General features: G+C 51.8%; 1 protein-coding gene across 11 annotated transcripts in view; it reads right to left on the reverse strand.

Annotated features, from left to right (window-relative positions):
- LOC144734432 (zonadhesin-like) overlaps positions 1-19,482 on the reverse strand; it is a 138,692-nt gene that overhangs the window by 77,321 nt on the left and 41,889 nt on the right. For 6 of the 11 annotated variants that reach the window (XR_013588508.1, XR_013588510.1, XR_013588509.1 and 3 more), the window contains 3 exons: positions 17,384-17,497; positions 17,040-17,102; positions 8,630-8,698 (listed from right to left, as the gene is read on the reverse strand). Coding sequence is in view for 8 of the 11 variants with exons in the window: in XM_078616627.1 (XP_078472753.1) it covers positions 8,630-8,698; positions 17,040-17,102; positions 17,384-17,497 (246 nt within the window). In the remaining 3 variants the exon portion in view is untranslated. The remainder of the gene's footprint in view (positions 1-8,629; positions 8,699-17,039; positions 17,103-17,383; positions 17,498-19,482) is intronic. The other 5 variants (XM_078616622.1, XM_078616620.1, XM_078616621.1 and 2 more) reach the window with 5 other exon arrangements.

Raw genomic sequence — 19,482 nt, forward strand, 5'->3', positions numbered from 1 at the left:
GACCGCACCCGGGCATCGATCAGCCTCCCATTGTATCTGTAGCAGATGGGAATTCTTCCGGTACAGTCATTGAAGGCTCGACGAACTACGTGGTCCAATGTGGGAGCCAGAGGACATCCCTGTTGCACCCCAAGGTGTAAAGGGAATTGCTCTGACTCACGACCACGTAGTTAAGACGCGGGGCCGCTCACCATCATGAAGATCCTTAAGGATGGTGATGAGTGGGTTCGGGACTCGGAAAGCACGAAGAGCAACCCAGAGGCCAGGCCTACTGATGGTATCATAGGCCTTGAGCAGGTCAATAAAGCACACGCATGGACTAAGATGCACACATGGACCTACAGACACACACACATATGGACTCACACATACATAGACATGTACTTGAGATACGCACACATGGAGTTACACACACATATCGACGTACACACATACAGCGACACACACACATACACCGACTCGCACACAGCAATACGTGGACTAAAATACACATTGACGTAAACACACATATGTACTCACACACACACATATGGACTAAGACACACACACATGAACTTACACATACATAGACTGACACACACATAGCCCTACACACACATACACATATGGACTGTGACACACAGATATATACTTTAGATACACAGACATGGATTAACACACATATGGACTAACACACAGACGCATTTACTTACACACACATCGAGTGACAAACACATGTATAGACTTACACACACATGTGGACTAACACACACATATGGACTGACATACACATCGACGTACACGCACACAGATCGACTGACACACACACATGGACTAACACACACACATAAACACCTTTGACGTTGTCCGTTCGAAAAAGACACCCACATGGAGTGAAAGACACGCATGGCTCTACACGCACACACATATGGACTCAAAGACACACACATGGACTCACACACACACACATCGACGGGAACAGCAATCCCCGATGATGGCACAGCTATCAGTATCGCAGTACTATGTATGAGTAAATAGCGTGACGTGAGCGATGGAAACAATAGAAATGCATTGAAGAAATAAGCAGAAATGACAGACTGGCAGTAGACCGTGGCAGCGTTATAAAAGCGCATAAAAAAGGGGAAATTGAGCAACCCAAAAATCCAAAAAGAGTTTTGTGTACACAAACATAATTATTGTAACATGTCAACTCGTTTCATAATGGTAAACAATGAACCTGAGTAGTTATCTTCACAAAAACGGAATTATTGTAACATCTGTGAAGTTGTTTCATAATGGTAAACAATGAAGCTGAGTTTTTATCTGCACACAAACATTATTATTGTAACGTTTGTCAACTAAAGTGTTTAACAATAATAAACAATGGACTTGAGTTGTTAGCGTAAGAAGCAAGGACATTTGTCCTTAGCATAGGCGTGTTGAGGCCTTGTGCGATGCGTAGCCCCCGTCCTGGCCTACATTGGCGAGGCGCGGAGTTGGCACGTTGCCAGGCTAGGGGCTGGGCCGCTACCCCCTCTCCAACACCCGCCGCCCGTGCAAGAATAATGCTATGTAAGCAGTAAAATATTATTATCTACGGAGTCTGTAGTATAAACTGAACGCATCGTGTTGGGGGGGGGGGGCGAAGAGGACATGACACTGTGAAGAAATATCTGCAGCGTCATGTGTGTATGTGTTGACTGTAAAACGCGTAAAAGAAAATGTCTCCCGTGAGCTGGAGCGAACGCGCAGCACTTGGCAGGGTCCGCCCCCCCACACAATTGGCGTCACTTGGAACAGCTGATGTCGTGCAATAAGTAAATAATGAATAATAGAAACGGCACAAATGTGTTAATTAAACTACTTTAAAGTTTACGGAAGGGAAAACGGAATAGCCTATACCAGGGGTCTGCAACCTTTAAGACATAAAGAGCCACTTGGACCCGTTTCCGAAGGAAAAAAATAAACTGGGAGCCGCAAAACCATTGCAACATTTAAAACAAATATAACACTGCATATATTGTTTCTTACCTTATTGCTATATACAGGATCGTGCAGTCAGCTGTCAATCTGAATAAAAAAAGGACTTTTTCACTTAACAATGTAAAATATATTTTTGCAAATTAATAGCTAAATTACCTGGTTAATGGGATTTTTGCTCCTGAACCTCAGTGCACAGTGTCTGCACATCAGGGCTGTAAGACGTCACCTTCATTTTCACACAGGCTTGCAAGCTGTCATCTGTGAGGCGTGATCGATGTTTGTTTTTAATATAGTTCATGTTGGAGAAGACCTGCTCACATACATATGTGGAGCCGAAGATCGACAGGACTCCAAATGCATACTTTTTCATGTTTATATAAGTGTTGGGGATGGCATTCCATGTTTCGAATACAAGTTTGTCCTGTTTGGGAAGGTTTTCAATATCACTCCATTTATGATTCTGAGCCAGAATGGCCTTCTGACGGGCAACATCCTCAAGAGTAGCGGTCAAGCATTTGAACTTGGACACCCATATATCTTTGTCGGCTATATCGGCCAGTTCCATCTCAAGATCAGGTTGACTTACACCTGCAAATGCAGTCATATTCAATAGGGATGGATCGATCGCCAGGGGAGTGACAGGGAAGGATAATGTAGTTTTTTCCTCTCTGAACTCACAGAATCGTTTCCCAAACGAACTTTGCATTGTGGTGATTGCAGACTTGAAATATTCCAAATTTATCGTATCATGACTTTGTTTGAACTCTCTCAAAGAGGGAAAGTGAGACAGTGTACCTCTCTGTAAATCTTTGACAAACACTGTCAACTTGCGCTCGAATGCCAAAACCTCCTCCAGCATGTGCAGGGCTGTGCCTCCTTTCCCCTGAAGGGTTGTATTTAGCGTGTTTAGATGTGCTGTCATGTCTACCATAAAATGTAATTTTTCCAGCCACTCTGGCTGTTCCAGCTCAGCAAAGGTGAGCTCTTTGCTGCCCAGGAAGGTTTTTACTTCTTCCAAACATGTGACAAAGCAACGGCAACGTTATTGCCTGTCACCGGGCGGGCAGTGTGGAGCGGAGCGGCGACCTGTCAGCAGCGGCAACGCCAGAGCAGGTGTCACAGTGCGCCTCCTCCCCTCGCTAGCATCCGCCCCGGAGCCGCGGTCAAGGTTCAAAAGAGCCGCATGCGGCTCCGGAGCCGCAGGTTGCCGACCCCTGGCCTATACCCACCACGGGGCTTAGGGCGTGCCGCCTGGCAAATTATTTCAGTGTTAAACACCACCGTCCGAGAGCCAAATCCCCCGCAAGCGCGAGCGCACGGAGACTTTTATATATAAGAAGATAAACATATATTCTGGTGTGATTTTTTTGGTTGTGTCCCACCAAAGTTATCGCATTTTGAAATTTTAAAAATGTTTATTCAGTAATTTATACCTTGTTACTAAACTGGGGATATAATTTTATCCTATTCGGACAATAAAATTGGATTTGACCATCTGATCAGTTGTAAAATTTGATTCAGATCAAATCAGGTCTGACACAAACCGCAACTTACTGCAATTATTTTCCAAGTGACGTGTAGAGGGGTAGTTATGACGTTACGTCACGCTAAACCTCCAGTGCAGTGACGTCAGAGAAGTGGCGTCATGCACGGGGGGCGGGACGGTGATGTCATGTCCCCCTGGGGTACTTAAGCGGGGACCCGTGATGAAAGCAAGATCCTCGTCAGAGCCAGGAACGTGAGAGGGTGGAAGCCGGGACCCAGGGTAGGGTGATCCAACATGAGGCGAGAGTGGCTGTTTCACCCGGCCGGCCGATGTTGGTTGAGCCCTCTGCCGGTGCAGTGGGAAGAGCCCAGAGAGCTTAGGGGTGTTAGGATTCCCAGTACCCTTCCCTTGGGGAGAAATATACTAGCCCCTCCAATGTTAGACGTAAGCCCTTAATAAGTTCCTAGGCGGAGCCCCTAATAAACCTTGGCGTCTGATCTTACGAAGATCTGCGTCCGTGTCATCATTCGCACCTCAACAACTGGTGCCAGAAGTGGTTTACGCGCTCGCCGCTATGTCCAAGTCCGGCGCGAGACGGAAGACCACGCCTGGGGTGCAGGCCAGTGAAGAGGACTGCGTCTCGAAAATCTGTCGGCGATCCCGGAGACTGGGGCCACGGAGATGCGCCCCGCGGAGACGGCTCGGTCGGAGCCGGAGGAGATGCCGCCATCCGACGCTTGGCGCGACATCGCTGCGAAGCTGGAGCTGCTCCAGCTCACCATGGCGCAGCTCACCGTCGCGGTGGCCCAGGTGGGGGTGCGCACACACACGGTGGACGACGATTCTGAAAAAAGTTGGACGACATTGCGTCTCCCGCCAAGTTCGAACTTGGCGCCAACTCGTCAATGGATGCGCCGCGGCGAGTGGGCGCCATTTTTAACGTGACACCACCATTGAACACCATTTTTTACATGACGCCAGGCCCGGGCGCCATTGCTAATGCGACGGCAGAAGTCGCCGCCATGACACCTGTCATGGCCGCGCCCATGGGCGCCGCTACTCCGCGCGTCGCCGCCGACGTGAGCGCGAGTCCGCCGTGAGCAGCCGTGGCGCGGCGACGTCCCCTCTGGGCGCCGGGGCTGCTGGGACTCAGCTACCAGTCACCGCGGCTGCGGCCATGGGATCGCCGGTGGCCGCCAGTGTGGGTGACTCCGGGCCGGGGGAATGGTCGGCTCACCTGCGGCTGCGCCGGTTGCGCCCTGTCATGCCGTTTGCCATGAAGGGGGACTCCTTGGCTCTCGAGCGGCTGTTGATACTCGTGGGGGAGCAGGGCATCGCACTGTCCATCGCCGAGGAGTCCAGATAACATCGTTGGCCATCGCGCAAAATATTCAAGCGCATCTTGCGCTGCGATGGCCACCCGCGGTGGCAGTGTGCGTGGGGGCTCTGGAGTCTGCAGCGGCGGTGGCACCTCGGGGGGAGGACGCCCTCGCGGCCATGGCAGCCTACGACCGCCGCGGGAGGGGTGGCGTTACACGCCGGCCAAATGCGGTGGCGGGCGGGTCCTCCTCGTCCGTAGGCCGCGGGGCAGGTCACCTGCTTCCGTTGTGGCCAGCAGGGCCACTTTGAGCGGGGCTGCAACAACGCCCCCGGGGCCTTCGTCAAGGCCTCTCCTCCTGTGAGCAGCTCTCCGATGGGGGGACCTTCGGGGCCACAGGCAAGTCACGACGCATCCATCGCATGGAAGCTCCCTTCACCTCATGCATCTAGCGGGGTTAGGGACCATCCTCAAGGGGTCATCTCTAGGGGGTCGGACTCGTGTCTCGCGCGGTTACGCCCGTCGGTTGGGTGGCCCAGATGGACTCGCCAGTGGAAGGCCCTCGCGCATCGCGTGGTGGCTGCCACTGCGGGGTCCTCGGCCGTTGTGGGGCGCATGCAGGGGGTCGAGGTGTGGATCCTGGTGGACACGGGTGCCTCCACCACCATGGTCTCGGAGGCCGTTTTTCATTTGCTACCACGCAGCGTGGGGCCATTGCGGCCGGTTCATGGGGCTTGCGTGGCCACCAACGGAAGGAGCCTCGGCATTTTGGGCCACGTCGTTGCATCGATAGCGATCGGCAAAATTGAATTGATGGGGCCCATTTTGGTCTCCAAGAACTTGGCCATAGCATGCCTCTTGGGGGCCGATTTTTTGGCTAGAATGCCCGTGCGGCCTTTGCGGACATGCTGCCCTTGGGGTACCCAGAATTTTTACAGCCATTCCTCCTCGACACCGATGCCAGTGACATGGGTATTGGGGCTGTCCTGGCTCAGGTCGTCGATGGGGTAGAGCGGGTTGTTGCCTATGGTAGCCGTGTTTTGTCCCCCACTGAGCAGCGGTACTGTGTGACCAGGCGGGAGCTGCTGGCTATAGTACAGTTGTACAGGCTGTATTTGTATGGTTGCCGGTTCACCGTCCGGACCGACCATGCGGCCCTGCAATATTCCCTGCGAATTGATCAGCCCTCGGGTCAGCTGTCCCGCTGGCTCGAGGTGCTCCAGGAGTACCCCTTCGATGTCATCCACAGGAAGGGGACTCTGCATGGGAATGCGGATGGCTTTTCCAGGCTGCCGGACGGTGGGTGCGCTTGTGCCCTGGGTTCCAGCCGCTGTAGGCCATAGTGGACACCACGACCCAATTAGTTGCGTCGGCCAAAGCGGCACCCCATCCGGGTGTGGCGTTGCCTGTTGATTTCGGCCTGGGACTCGCCTGGGAAGTATGGTCCAAGCTGTAGATGGAAGATTCCTCTCTGCTGAGGCTGCGACGCCGTGTTGGGTCAAAGGCCCGAAGCTCGGCTCCGTCGGCTGCCCCGGTGATCGCTGTGCATGACGGCCTCCTCATGCGTTGGGATGCTCAGTTGGACCGCTATTGTGTGGTTGTGCCCATTGGCTTGCGAGGTAAGTTGACCCGGGCCATTCACGAGAAACGTATGCACCTCGGCTACCACAAGACCTTGTTTACCCTTAAACGGGACTACTATTGGCCGGGTGTGGAGGATGATGTGGCCCTTATTTTGAAAGGTTGCGATGACTGTGCGTGGAGGAAGGCCCCAGTTGGTCAGGATCGGGTCCCGCTGCAGTCCATCCGGGTTTCTCGTGTTAATGAGCTTGTGGCACTCGACATTTTGGGGTCATTCCCTGCATCCCAACGGGGCCACAGGTACCTCTTGATGGGAGTGGAGTACCTCACGCGTTGGCCTATGGCGTGGCCTCTGGTGGACAGATCGGCCTCGTCCATCACCGAGGCATTCGTTCAAGGATATGTTCTCGACAAGGGGGCGCCAGAACAGCTCCTGACTGATCAGGGGCGGAATTTTTCATCCCGGTTGCTCAAGGAGGTCTGTGACCTCCTTGGGACGAAGAAGGTCTGCACCTCTCCCTACCACCCCCAGTCCGATGGGATGGTAGAACGGTTGAACCGCACGCTCACGTGCATACTGTGCCATCATGTGAGCACGTCCTAATCAGACTGGGATCTGTTCATGCCAGGGGTGCTGGCCGTGTACAAGTTGGCTCCTCATGCCTCGACGGGGTTCTCCCCTTTTTACCTCATGTATGGGAGGGATCCCGAGCCCCCGATGCACATCCAACTGGAACTAGGACCTGCCAAGAAAGATTTGCCTGTTCCCGTCCCAATGAGGGTCGCGCTCGATCAGCTGTGCGAGGTGCGGCAGGCGGCTCTGGAGCGCTTGCCCAAACACCAGGCTGTTGGCCTGCCATGTGAAAAGCGTCAGTTGGCATGGCTGCACTGCCCTCAAGTGCCGGTGGGTACGTCCCCTAAATTACATCGCCCGTGGCAGGGCCCTGTCGAGGTCGTGGAGGTCCGCCGGCCTCAATGTGTCCGTATTCGGTGGGGCCGTCGCCACTGAATCGTGCACCTGTCACGGCTCAAGTGGGTGGTGCCGCCTGGGCTCTCTGATTCATCCCCATTCCCGGAGCAGCCGGCAATTGATGCGTCCGATGAGCTGGGCCGCGGGGGTCGTGGGGATAAGAACAATGCCCTGCCCGTGTGTACGCCTACAGAGCCACCGCCAGTGATGCCGCTGGCGCCGAGCCTTCCATGGGATGTCCCGGCGGCGGCCCTGTCTCCCTCCGGACCACCACCTGGCTCGAAGGCCGACGCAGCAGGAGGCAGTGGCCTGTCATTGGGGGCGCCTGCGGAGCTCCCGCCGGTTATGCCGCCGGCGGCGCCTCGCCCTGTCCATGTGCTGGCGGGCTTGCCGTCGGCCAGTGCGTCGCCGGCTTCGGCGGCCAATGCCACGCGAGGGTGCGGGCTGGCGGCGGGCACGCTTTCAAGGGGCGTACGCATATGCTGACAGCTTGTGGGGCCGTCTTCTTCCTACCCAGCCTTGCCACCACTTACCTTATCCCCAGTGGTGACTCCTTCCAGACTGTATTTTGTTCCGTGCTGCCCTAGTCTTGTGTTCGTTAGCAGCCGGTCTTTTCTCCACACATGTGTCACTTGCGTTCTTTGTCGTTGGGACTTCCCACCGGGTAGACTCCGCTCACGTAATAGTTGCAGCTGGGTCGGCTGGTTTTTTTCACGGGAGGGGGAGGTGATGTAGAGGGGTAGTTATGACGTTACGTCATGCTCAACCTCCAGTGCAGTGACGTCACAGAAGTGACGTCATGCACGGGGGGAAGGACGGTGATGTCATGTCCCCCTGGGGTACTTAAGCGGGGACCCGTGACGAAAGCAAGGTCCTCGTCAGAGCCGGGAACGTGAGAGGGTGGAAGCTGGGACCCAGGGTAGGGTGATCCAACACGAGGCGAGAGTGGCTGCTTCACCCGGCTGGCCGATGTTGGTTGAGCCCTCGGCCGGTGCAATGGGAAGAGCCCAGATAGCCGGGGGGTGTTAGGATTCCCAGTACCCTTCCCTTGGGGAGAAATATACTAACCCCTCCAATGTTAGGCGTAAGCCCTTAATAAGTTCCTAGGCGGAGCCCCTAATAAACCTTGGCATCAGCCCTTACGGAGATCTGCGTCCGTGTCATCATTCGCACCTCAACCTCAACAGACATATGCATACTGAAAAAAATATTTTCCACATACATAAAGCCATCAACCTATCCATTTCTATATAAGGGCACTCTCTCAGTAACTGGCATATGCCAAAGCGGGTGCTGTGTGTGCAGTGTTTACTTGGAGGAACTGCTGTCGTATTGGTCGTGGTCGTGCTTGCTGGCGGACGAGTTGGTCCTGGCGTCGATTCTAATGGGAGGAATGTTTGGTTTACGAAATGTCGCATTTACATAATTAACGAATTATGGACACTTTTCATTATTGAACCTTTTCGAATATTTGACACAACGAAATCGAATTCTGCGTTAACGAAATTTCGAACAGCATGTGCCATGAGCTCAAACAAGAAGTACCAGCGAGGTTGCATCATCCATCCGCAACAGTGTCACGGCTATCCCTGCAGTGCAACAGTAACGCTTCCACATCATATTTCTGTTCATTCCAACAATCATATCTTTTCGTGAGTTCCTTGAAAATATTCATTCTTTTAAATATATTAATATTCAATCGTTTTATATTCATGTTCTTTATTATTGTTTGGATTGTGAAGGGTGATATAGGTGTATTTTTTAGGTTAGGAGGAGAGTTGCAATGATTGTCCAAAACACATCCCTAACTTTTTTTATTTATTAAATGGATGGGAAAAGTGATTCTGATTTTCGAAATTTAGTTTTATGCCTGTTTTTGAAGAACGCATCCCTATCGTAAATCCATGGATACCTGTGTAGTAGAGTTAACTACTCGATGTTCACAAACTGGGAGAGCAAATCGTTAACAAGGTTTTCCTGCTCAAACTAACGGTCAGGGTCTCACAAGCTGTGAGAGCTGACTTTAAAACAAGGTTTTCCCGCGCGACCAAACGGTCAGGGTCAGATAGGGTGAATTGGGATCCAAAAGCAGATTGGGAACGACCAATCACAGGGTTCCACAAGGTGACCGGGGATTGGACAACCCGGCCACGAACAAGTATAAAGCCAGAGAGCTCAGAGCTCTGGGGGAGTTCGGCTACACGAAGACCCAAGACGGCGGAAGAAGCCTAGGAACCTGGACCAAGCCCTCCAGCCCTTATAAGGGCTAGGGTTCAGTGTAACCAGTGGTCGGGGAGACATCCCCTAGGTCCAGTCAGAGGACACTGAAGAGCGGGATATTAAGTAGCCTGTAGGGTGCGGAGACTTGTATCTTATGAGTGTAACGGGTGAGGGGACCGTATACCCCTCAGTGCATAGGGACTGTGTTCATAAGACAAATAAAGGTGTGTGCTACAAAAGACGTTGAAGAATCCGTCTGTACAACACTACATTTGGTGTCAGAAGATGAAAACAAGACGAACGAACCGCACGCGAAGTCCCGACGATGCAAGCTCCGACTCACCCGTGGGTGCTGAGTGCTGCGCTGAAGACGCTGGCGTGTCTCCAGCCGTCCCACCACCAGCAGTGCAGCCGACCGCCGCGAACGACGGCATCCAGGCTGCTCACGCCCGTCTCGCCCAGCTACTGCATGCTGCAGCAGCCATCCTGGAGGAAATTACCCTGGGGGCTGCGGGCGGAGAGGAGCGGCCGACGGCGAACGTTTCCGCCATCGCAAACCCGGAAGAGGTTGACCTTCCCGCCGATGGGTCACGTGGTTCCGCCGGAGGCGGAAGCCATGTGCATGCTGGGACCTCCGGGGGCCAATCACGGCACACCGCGTCATCAGACCATGACGCAGCCTCTGCAGGACGCTCCAGCAACACCGTGTCATCACGGCTGCGATGCCGTACAGTCCATGTTGTCGACCAAGCCATCGCCGCGTTTGGAACCGAGTCCGACCTTGATGAAGACGACGACACAGCTGCTCTACAGCAACGACTGCCTGTCTTTCGCGAATTCTCGTCCACAGGGGGCGACTGGGCGGCATTTCAGCGTCGCTTCCTCAGCCACCAGGAGATGGTGGGCTGGTCGGATGCACAAGCCATTCGTGCACTGCCAGCCACCTTGGACGACGACTCTCTCGCTGCACTCATCTCCATTCTCAAGCGACAAAGAGCGACACTACAAGCAGCACTTCGGCGGCTGTCCGATGTCTACGGACCTCCTTCCGCCACACGCCACCAGTTCTACGAGAGACGGTGCAAGCCAAGGGAGTCGCCATTGGCGTTCCGCACCGCGCTACTCGCCATGGCAAGAGCGGCTTACCCCCGCATGGACGATGAGGCTATCGACGCACTCGTCCTACAGAAGCTGTTGGAGATGGCGAGGGGACTGCGCCTTGTCATCCAGGCCGTGGATGATGAGGATATGTGCTCACTGCGAGCTGCCCGGAGCATTCATTCTCACTTGATGCTCGACCAGGACAAGACCATCACCACATCGGCTAAGATAGTGGGGCCTGCCAGCAGGGACAACGCTCGCTCTCCAGATCGAGTCTTCTCGATGTTTAGCACGACGCTCCAGCGATTACCGGATCGCATCGGACGCCGCGACGACCGGGAGCGGGGACGGTCCTTCCCCCGCGGCGACGTGACGTGCTTCAACTGTGGCCGCTGAGGCCATGTTTCTTCCGACTGCCGTGCACCTCGCAGCCGCTTCTCCGGTTCCCGAGACCGGGACTACAGAGCTTCCAGAGCGGCGCAGCATAACCAGGCGAGTCGCGCCACCCCTCACGCTCGGTCCTCATACACACCACAACACACCATTGACTTCGCTCGGAATACGGCGTATGACGCGCGGCGTTCGGGCGACTTTTCACGACCACTACGACCCGGGCAGTGGTCAGAGCTGGCCCATAGAGTGGTTGCAGCGACGGCGGGTTCCTCGGTGGTTGTTGGTTCGATCGAGGGGGTAGAAGTGCGCGTGCTTGTCAATACCGGTGCATCGACCACAATCATCTCCGAGTTAATTTACAACATACTGCCCGTGCGATGTCGATCATTGGAAAAGGTTTCCGTTCCGTTTTTTGCCGCAAATGGAAGTTCGCTAGGAATTCTCGGGCAAATTCTGGCGCAAATTGCCATTGGTGATATTCAATTGGCCGGCCCTGTTTTTGTGTCTTCTTCCCTTGCGGTGCCGTGCCTTCTGGGAACCGATTTTCTTGCCAAAATGCCCATTAAAATCCTTATCGATCAGGGATGTATTGAACTTCCGTCGGGCCGGCGGATGGCATTTTTACCCGCAACCACGCATTCACAGACGGAAAATGCCTCCGTACAGGCTTTTGCGGCTTGCGCCGTACGCATTCCGCCAGGGGCACAAATGCTCGTTCCCTTGTGGTTAAAGAAACCGCTCACTCCCACCGCCTCGGTAAATGGAATTTTATTGGGACCCTCCAACACAGCAGTTAAGAGCCTATCGTTGGTGGCCGCACAGACTCTTGTAGCGGGCGACAGGGAGCCATTTATGCAAGTTTTGAATGTCGGTCTGTCCGACACCGTCATTCCGCAGGGGACAGTGCTCGCTCATGCGACGGTGGCGCCCCTGGGGACCGGGGTTGTTGGACACGTAGCGAACAGTCAACAGCCTCGCCCTCATAACGTAGACGAGGGATGGATTGACGCTCTTTGCGCGGATGCCGGTGATTTATCCGTGTTACAGCAGAGTAAATTGCGAGCTCTTTTGCGGAAATTCTCGGATGTGTTCAGCAAATCACATTTTGATATTGGCTGCACCAAGCTGCTGCGTCACCACATTGACACTGGTGACGCTGCCTCTATCCGCCAAAACCCGTTTTGGCTCAGCCCTGCGGAGAAACAGCATGTTAAATGGGCAGTTGACGACATGCTGGCGGCTGATATCATTTCTCCTTCCAACAGCCCCAGGAGTGCTCCGATAGTGCTGGTCAAAAAGCACAATGGCAGATTTTCGGCGCCTAAATAAAATTTCTGTGGCTGACGCATATCCTTTTCCACGTATGGATGAGTCATTGGATGCTCTGGCAGGGGCGCGTTATTTTTCCACTTTGGACCTTTTGTCAGGGTTTTGGCAACTCCCCCTCGACGAAGCGTCAAAGCCAAAGACTGATTTTCGGACACCACAGGGCCTTTTCGAGTTTAATAGATTGCCCATGGGGCTCCACTCGACCCCAGCGACGTTTCAGAGGCTCATGGAGCTGGTCCTCGCTGGGCTCCAGTGGGACTCATGCCTTATCTATCTTCATAATCATCTATCTTGATAACATTATCGTCTTTGGCCGCACGTTCAACGAACACATTGAACGGTTGCGCGCTGTTTTCGAAAAGATGCGAGCTGCGGACCTCAAATTCAAACCGCAGAAGTGCCACCTTCTGCGTGAGTCTGTGCGCTATCTAGGCCACATAGTCAGCCGCTCGGGTATTTCCACAGACTCTGAAAAGACTAAATGTGTCAGCCAATGGCCTACCCCCACCTCTGCTGGGGATGTTCGCAGTTTTATCGGGTTCGCGTCATATTACCGACACTTTGTGGCTGGTTTCGCTACAATCGCCAAGCCACTACACGCTCTAACAGCGAAAGGGCTGAAATTTCATTGGGGAGACGCAGAACAGGCCGCATTTGACTCCTTACGGAACGCTCTGGTAGCAGCACCGCCCCTGGCTTACCCCGATTTCGCAAAGCCGTTTATTCTGGACACCGATGCCAGTAACACCGGGATCGGCGGGGTGCTGTCCCAAATCGTTGATGGCGTTGAGAGGGTGGTTGCCTATGGAAGCAGGGTTTTGTCCCCTGCAGAGCAACGTTATTGTGTAACCCGAAGCGAGCTGCTGGCCATTGTTTACTTTATACAACAATACAGGCTATACCTGTACGGTCAACGGTTTACCGTGTGCTCCGATCACTCTGCGTTACAATACGCTTTGCGCATTGACCAACCGTCTGGCCAGCTCTCCCGATGGCTTGAAGTCCTCCAGGACTACAATTTTATGGTGATTTACCGTAAGGGTACACAGCACGATAATGCGGACGCGCTATCTCGCCTCCCGTCAGAAGAATGCGCCTGTTTTACGGGTTCTGGCCGGTGCAAACCGCAAATAGTACGCCCGGTTGCACCTCCTGAAACGGTTTCTGCTGCCCTTCCTTCCGATCCTGCGCCGGGTGCGGACCACGAAAATCCACCAGCAAGTGACGACTTGCTGGGGATAACGTTGGACGAATGGGGTCGGCACCAAATGAACGATGCGTCATTGTTGCCTCTGCGTCGTCGCACATGTGATTCGTCCTCACGTTCAAGTAAATCGAACTCTTTTGCCATGCGCCGCGGTCTGCTTATGCATTGGGATGCTGATTCTTGCCAGTACAAAATTGTAGTGCCATCGGCTTTGCGGTGTACGGCTGTGTGCACGGCACACGAGCGATTGTCGCACCTGGGTGTGCACAAAACCAATGGGTTGCTAAGATTACAATTTTACTTGCCGGGCATGCTTCGCGACGTAACTGATATTTTAACGGGCTGCACACAATGTGCGCAATGTAAACCTCCAATGAAGCCGGCATGCCCACCGCTGCAGCCCATCACGGTATCCCGTGTGAACGAGCTGGTTGCTCTCGACATTTTGGGGCCTTTCCCTACAACGCCTCGTGGTAACAAGTACCTTCTGGTTGGGGTGGAGTATTTTACACGGTGGCCTATGGCCTGGGCCCTCCCCAACCAGTCGGCAGCAGCCGTGGTGGACGCCTTTGTTCAAGGCTATGTGCTGGACAAGGGCGCTCCAGAACGGTTGCTGACCGATCAGGGAAGACATTTTTCAAGTACCCTACTGAGTGAGGTATGCCGCCTGTTGGGCACTAAGAAGGTGCGCACTTCGCCCTATCACCCCCAAACAAAACAGATGGCATGGTGGAGCGGTTGCATAGAACCCTCACCTCTATGCTATGCCATCAGGTTGACGAATCCCACGTAGACTGGGACCTGCAGATCCCAGGGGTCCTCGCTGCTTACCGCATGGCGCCACACGCAGCGACAGAGTTCTCCCCATTTTTCCTAATGTATGGCAGGGAGGCCATTCCCCCCGCTGACGTACGGCTTGGGATAGAACAGCTTCCACGGTCATCGAAGCTCACTGACCATTTGCGGTTCAACCTACAAAAGCTGTCTGAGGCTTGTGATGCGGCGATTGAAAATTCCGCCTCCCGCCAGCGGGCTAATTCAAGGTTGCAAGCCCCTCGCACGTCCGTGCATAAGTGGGCTCCAGGTGATATGGCGTGGCTTCATTGCCCCCAGGTGCCGGTGTCCACATCGGCTAAATTCCTTAAACCATGGCGGGGTCCGGTTGAGGTGGTCGAAATAATGCGCCCACAATGTGTTAAAATCCGTTGGGGATGACGTCGCTGGTTCGTGCACCCCTCTCGTCTGAAGCCATTTGTTGCTCTGCGTGGCTCTGCGTCACACTCAAAACACGAGGGCCGAGCGTGTGATATGCCCGACGAGCCGGATTTCGCCCCGTTAGTACCTAACCCACAGCGCAGACGTGTCATTCCTCCCGCAGATGATGCGGGACTGAGGGAGCCGGGCGAGCCATGAGTCTCTGCAAAAAGGCCTCTGGGCCCACCCAACATGTTTGCCAGGATGCCCGACCCACCTGATATGTTTGCCAGGATGCCTGACCCGTCTACACCAAGAGTCTCTGCAAAGAGACCTTCTGACCCACCCAACATGTTTGCCAGGATGCCTGACCCGCCCAACATGTTTGCCAGGCTGCCCGACCCGTCTGCTCCAAGGGTCTCCGCAGAGAGGCCTCCTGCCCCTGCTGACATTTTTGCCAGGATGCCTGGTCAGCCTGCAGCCTGGAAAAGGGCACCCATCCCCTACGACGGGCCCGCGAAATACACACGGGCTAGATCGCGTCGCTTTTCTTGATTGCCCATCATTTTTTTTGCGGCAGCTGAATGCTGCATGCGTTGTGCGTCGCGAATGTCGTTATTTGTGATTGATTCTGACCATGTACATATGTTGCGTTGTTGATGGGGGGGGTTATTTATAGTGGGTGTTCCTGTTCTTGTTGGTTTTGGCACACACTTTGGTTCATTGATTGGGATTTTTCTGCTTGTAACAGCCGGGACGGCTGAGGCTTCCGAAGGGGAGGGTGATGTAGTAGAGTTAACTACTCGATGTTCACAAACTGGGAGAGCAAATCGTTAACAAGGTTTTCCCGCTCAAACTAACGGTCAGGGTCTCACAAGCTGTGAGAGCTGACCGTAAACAAGGCTTTCCCGCGCGACCAAACGGTCAGGGTCAGATAGGGTGAATTGGGATCCAAAAGCAGATTGGGAACGACCAATCACAGGGTTCCACAAGGTGGCCGGGGATTGGACAACCCGGCCACGAACAAGTATAAAGTCAGAGCGCTCAGAGCTCTGGGGGAGTTCGGCTACACGAAGATCCAAGAAGGCGGAAGAAGCCTAGGACCCTGGACCAAGCCCTCCAGCCCTTATAAGGGCAAGGGTTCAGTGTAACCAGTGGTCGGGGAGACATCCCCTAGGTCCAGTCAGAGGACACTGAAGAGCGGGATATTAAGTAGCCTGTAGGGTGCGGAGACTTGTACCTTCTGAGTGCAACGGGTGAGGGGACCGTATACCTCTCAGTGCATAGGGACTGTGTTCATAAGACAAATAAAGGTGTGTGCTACAAAAGCCGTTGAAGAGTCCGCCTGTACAACACTACACCTGTATTATAAAGGGTACTTAGATGTTAACCTGCGCTTTTTTTGTTTAGGTAATCATGAAATAACACAAGTGGTCGTAGCAAAATCTGGAAATTCCCATGTCAAATGACATGACAGATGCGCAAAGCAGTTTGGGTATTCTAAGATGGCAGTTCACGGTGTGTCATGGTCGTCATGTGCTATGGGACAGGATTTTGTAATTAAGTTTATGGTGATAGAAAATATCAAACCAGCTGAAATTTACAGGTTAGCTGTGTGATATATTTTCTAAAGTTGAAGTGTAACTGGGTGGTGCAAAAGGTTTAAAAGTCATAACAATTGATGATATGAAAACATGCACCATGAAATGGCTATGTACATTTCTTAACGAATATGCGTCTGGAAATAAGGCGTTATAACACCAATTTAACAAATGTGTGTGTTTATCAGGGGAATAATTTTACAAATATGGTCTCATTGCATGCTACCATTAATATGTTTAATGTATTCTTTAGCTTGATATCCATTTTATAATTCCTAATGAAGCAACATTTTATATATATGATATTATTTCCATAGGCTCTAATTTATTATACTTTCATCATTACTGTGACAGTTAAGAGCACTGTAATCGCAGGTTGATGTGTGTTGTGCGTATTTAATTGGTGTTGACACTGCTGATGGTGATTTTATTGATGTGGGAAATGCAGGTGCTCGTACATCTGTAGCCAGAGAGGATTCAAAAGGTGGGACCTCGGTGCCTTCATTGCATAGAGAACGTTACCGGCAAGAATTGAATTATTTGTAAAGGATTATATTTATGTTTATAATAATCGTGAACCTTAAAAATTATAATTTACCATCAGGCATTGTTAGAAATAAACACAATGACAATTACGGTGCTGTGATCTCATTGTCATCTGTTTTTGGTACATTTACCTGTTGTTGATCCTGCTGAAGGATTTGGTGTTGATGTTGATTCTAATGATGGAGCCTCGGTGCCTATATATAGCAAACAGCACAGCAGGGAAATGTATAGGTTTTTGGTGTTTCAGTCGTCATTGTGAAAAATACATCCATCAGCATTAAAATTGTAATGAGTCTCGGGAAATTATTGTTCTGTCTTGTATTATCTTTGAAAGCGGTTTATGCGTGTGGTTTTAAGTGCAAGAGTGTACACAATAGAATTGTATTTATTATTGCAGCAAAATTAATTATGCTTCATTGTAAAATGTCTTGATGTAGTGTTGTAGTATTTTCATGCTTATATTGAGTGCATTTACTTGGTGTTGACGCTGATGATGGTGTTTTTGTTGTCGATGTCGGAAATACAGTTGGTGGTGAATCTGTGTCCTGTGGAGGAGCTGGTGTTGATTCGAAAGGAGGGGCTTCGGTACCTTCATTACATAGAGAATGTTACACGCAAGTAAGAAGTGATTTATTTGTGCAGGATTGCATTGCATTGATGTTTGGTGGTAAATCATGTATTTATCTTCTTGGTTCTTTCGGTAAAGTCACGTAGAAGGGAAGTAATAAAATAATAAATATAAACACAATAAAATAATTCTCACGACGTTTTGGCCACAACGCAAGCAGCCGTCCTCAGGTGAAAACCAGGTCCGTCAGACTCTGTCGCCTCGACGGACCTGATTTTCACCTGAGGACGGCTGCTTGCGTTGTGGCCGAAACGTCGTGAGAATTATTTTATTGTGTTTTATTTTTATTATTTTATTACTTCCCTTCTACGTGACTTTACCGAAAGAACCAAGAAGATGAATCCCTGCAGTCACGAAAGCTTTAAATCGAAATTTAAATCATGTATTGTTACGGTGCTGTGATCTCAATGTCATATGTATTGTGCTGTGATCTCAATGTCATATTTGCATTGTGTGCTTTTACCTGGTGTGGATTGTGCTGGAGGATTGGTGCTGATGATGATTATAATGATGGGGCATCGGTGCCTTTATTATGTAAGAAATGTAATAGACAGGTCATCAATTAGCTCTTAAGGATTTTTTTAATTAAGATTTCATAAGAAAAGTATATTAGTGTTGCTAAACCAATATTCATAGTAACATGTGGAATGTTGTCAGATAGTAATCTATTAAGTGCTATATTTGGGAGATTTACTTGGTGGTGATGATATTGCTGATGGTGACTTTGTTGTTGGTATTGGAATTTAAGTTGCTAGTTAATCTGTTGATTGTGGAGGAGCTGGTGCTGATGGAGTTGGTGCTGGTGTTGACTCAGATGATACCACATAGCGAATTACTTGAGGAAAATATTTCATGCAAATGTGTATTTGGTATTAATACGGAGTTTTAATAATGCGGACCTTTTTATGGTAAATTGTCAAATATGTCACATTTTTAGTTTGAATTTGTCAAAGTGAAAGGCTAAAATATATTCAAGCTGCCATTTAGAATCCACTGCTGGGGATGTATCAATGCACTTCGTGAGGAGCCGGGTCCGGCGGAACATTGACACATTCCCTGCGGGTCCTCCAGTGGTGCGAGCCACCTCCCCTGTGGGGGGGAAGGCCCGGCATCACGGACCCGCTCAAAGACTCGTACGCGATCCTCTTGCACACACGCTCCCGCGTTGTCAGTTGTTGGTCGCGCCCGCTAAGTCGCGGCGGTTATTGGTTCATCCTGGCCGCCATTGTGCTCGCGTGCATTGTTAAACGATGAAGGTGGGAGGTGTGATGGTTATGGGGGATCCCGTGTGTTCCGCGTTTTTTATTATTGTTGGTATGGTGTTGTTTTGTGATTCCGTTGTACACTCGCTCCCACGCTTTCAGTTGCTTGTCGCGCTCGCTAAGTCGCGGCGGTCATTGGTTTAACCTTGCTGCCATTGTGCTCACGATGAAGGTGGGAGGTCTGATGCTCATGGTGGATCCCGTGGTTCACGCTGTTCTTTTATATTTATGTTAAGATGGTGTGGTTATGGTTTCGTTGGTTTCAACCCTTCTCCCTGTTGGTTTGTACATTTGTATATAGTGTAAGTTTTGTACAGGTGGGTTGGGGTATTTATTTCTGTTCTTGTTATTGTTGAGGCACACTGTGTTTTTTTTGCTCGTTGCATTTCATTTATTGTTCATTGTGAGGGGGGAGTTGACAGCCGGGATGGCTGGATGTTATAAAAGGGGGGGGGGGGGATGATGTAGTGACATTGGGGATGTCACTGTATGGTGCTGGCCTGGAAGGGTCATGTCGTTCGATGTTCCTACATCATGGACAGCACCGTGTGGGTGGCTGTGTGTAATACCAGCCCTAGCGGTGCTTTGGCGAGCACTGGGATAGTACGGGCACCACACACAGTATGTGGTGGGGGCTCCCCCAGGTGGGAGGGGGAGGGGGTGAGTGTCAGCCCAGGGGCAGGG

This window comes from Lampetra planeri, chromosome 51, assembly GCF_965212315.1.
Source record: "Lampetra planeri chromosome 51, kcLamPlan1.2.h2, whole genome shotgun sequence".
Taxonomy (NCBI): domain Eukaryota; kingdom Metazoa; phylum Chordata; class Hyperoartia; order Petromyzontiformes; family Petromyzontidae; genus Lampetra; species Lampetra planeri.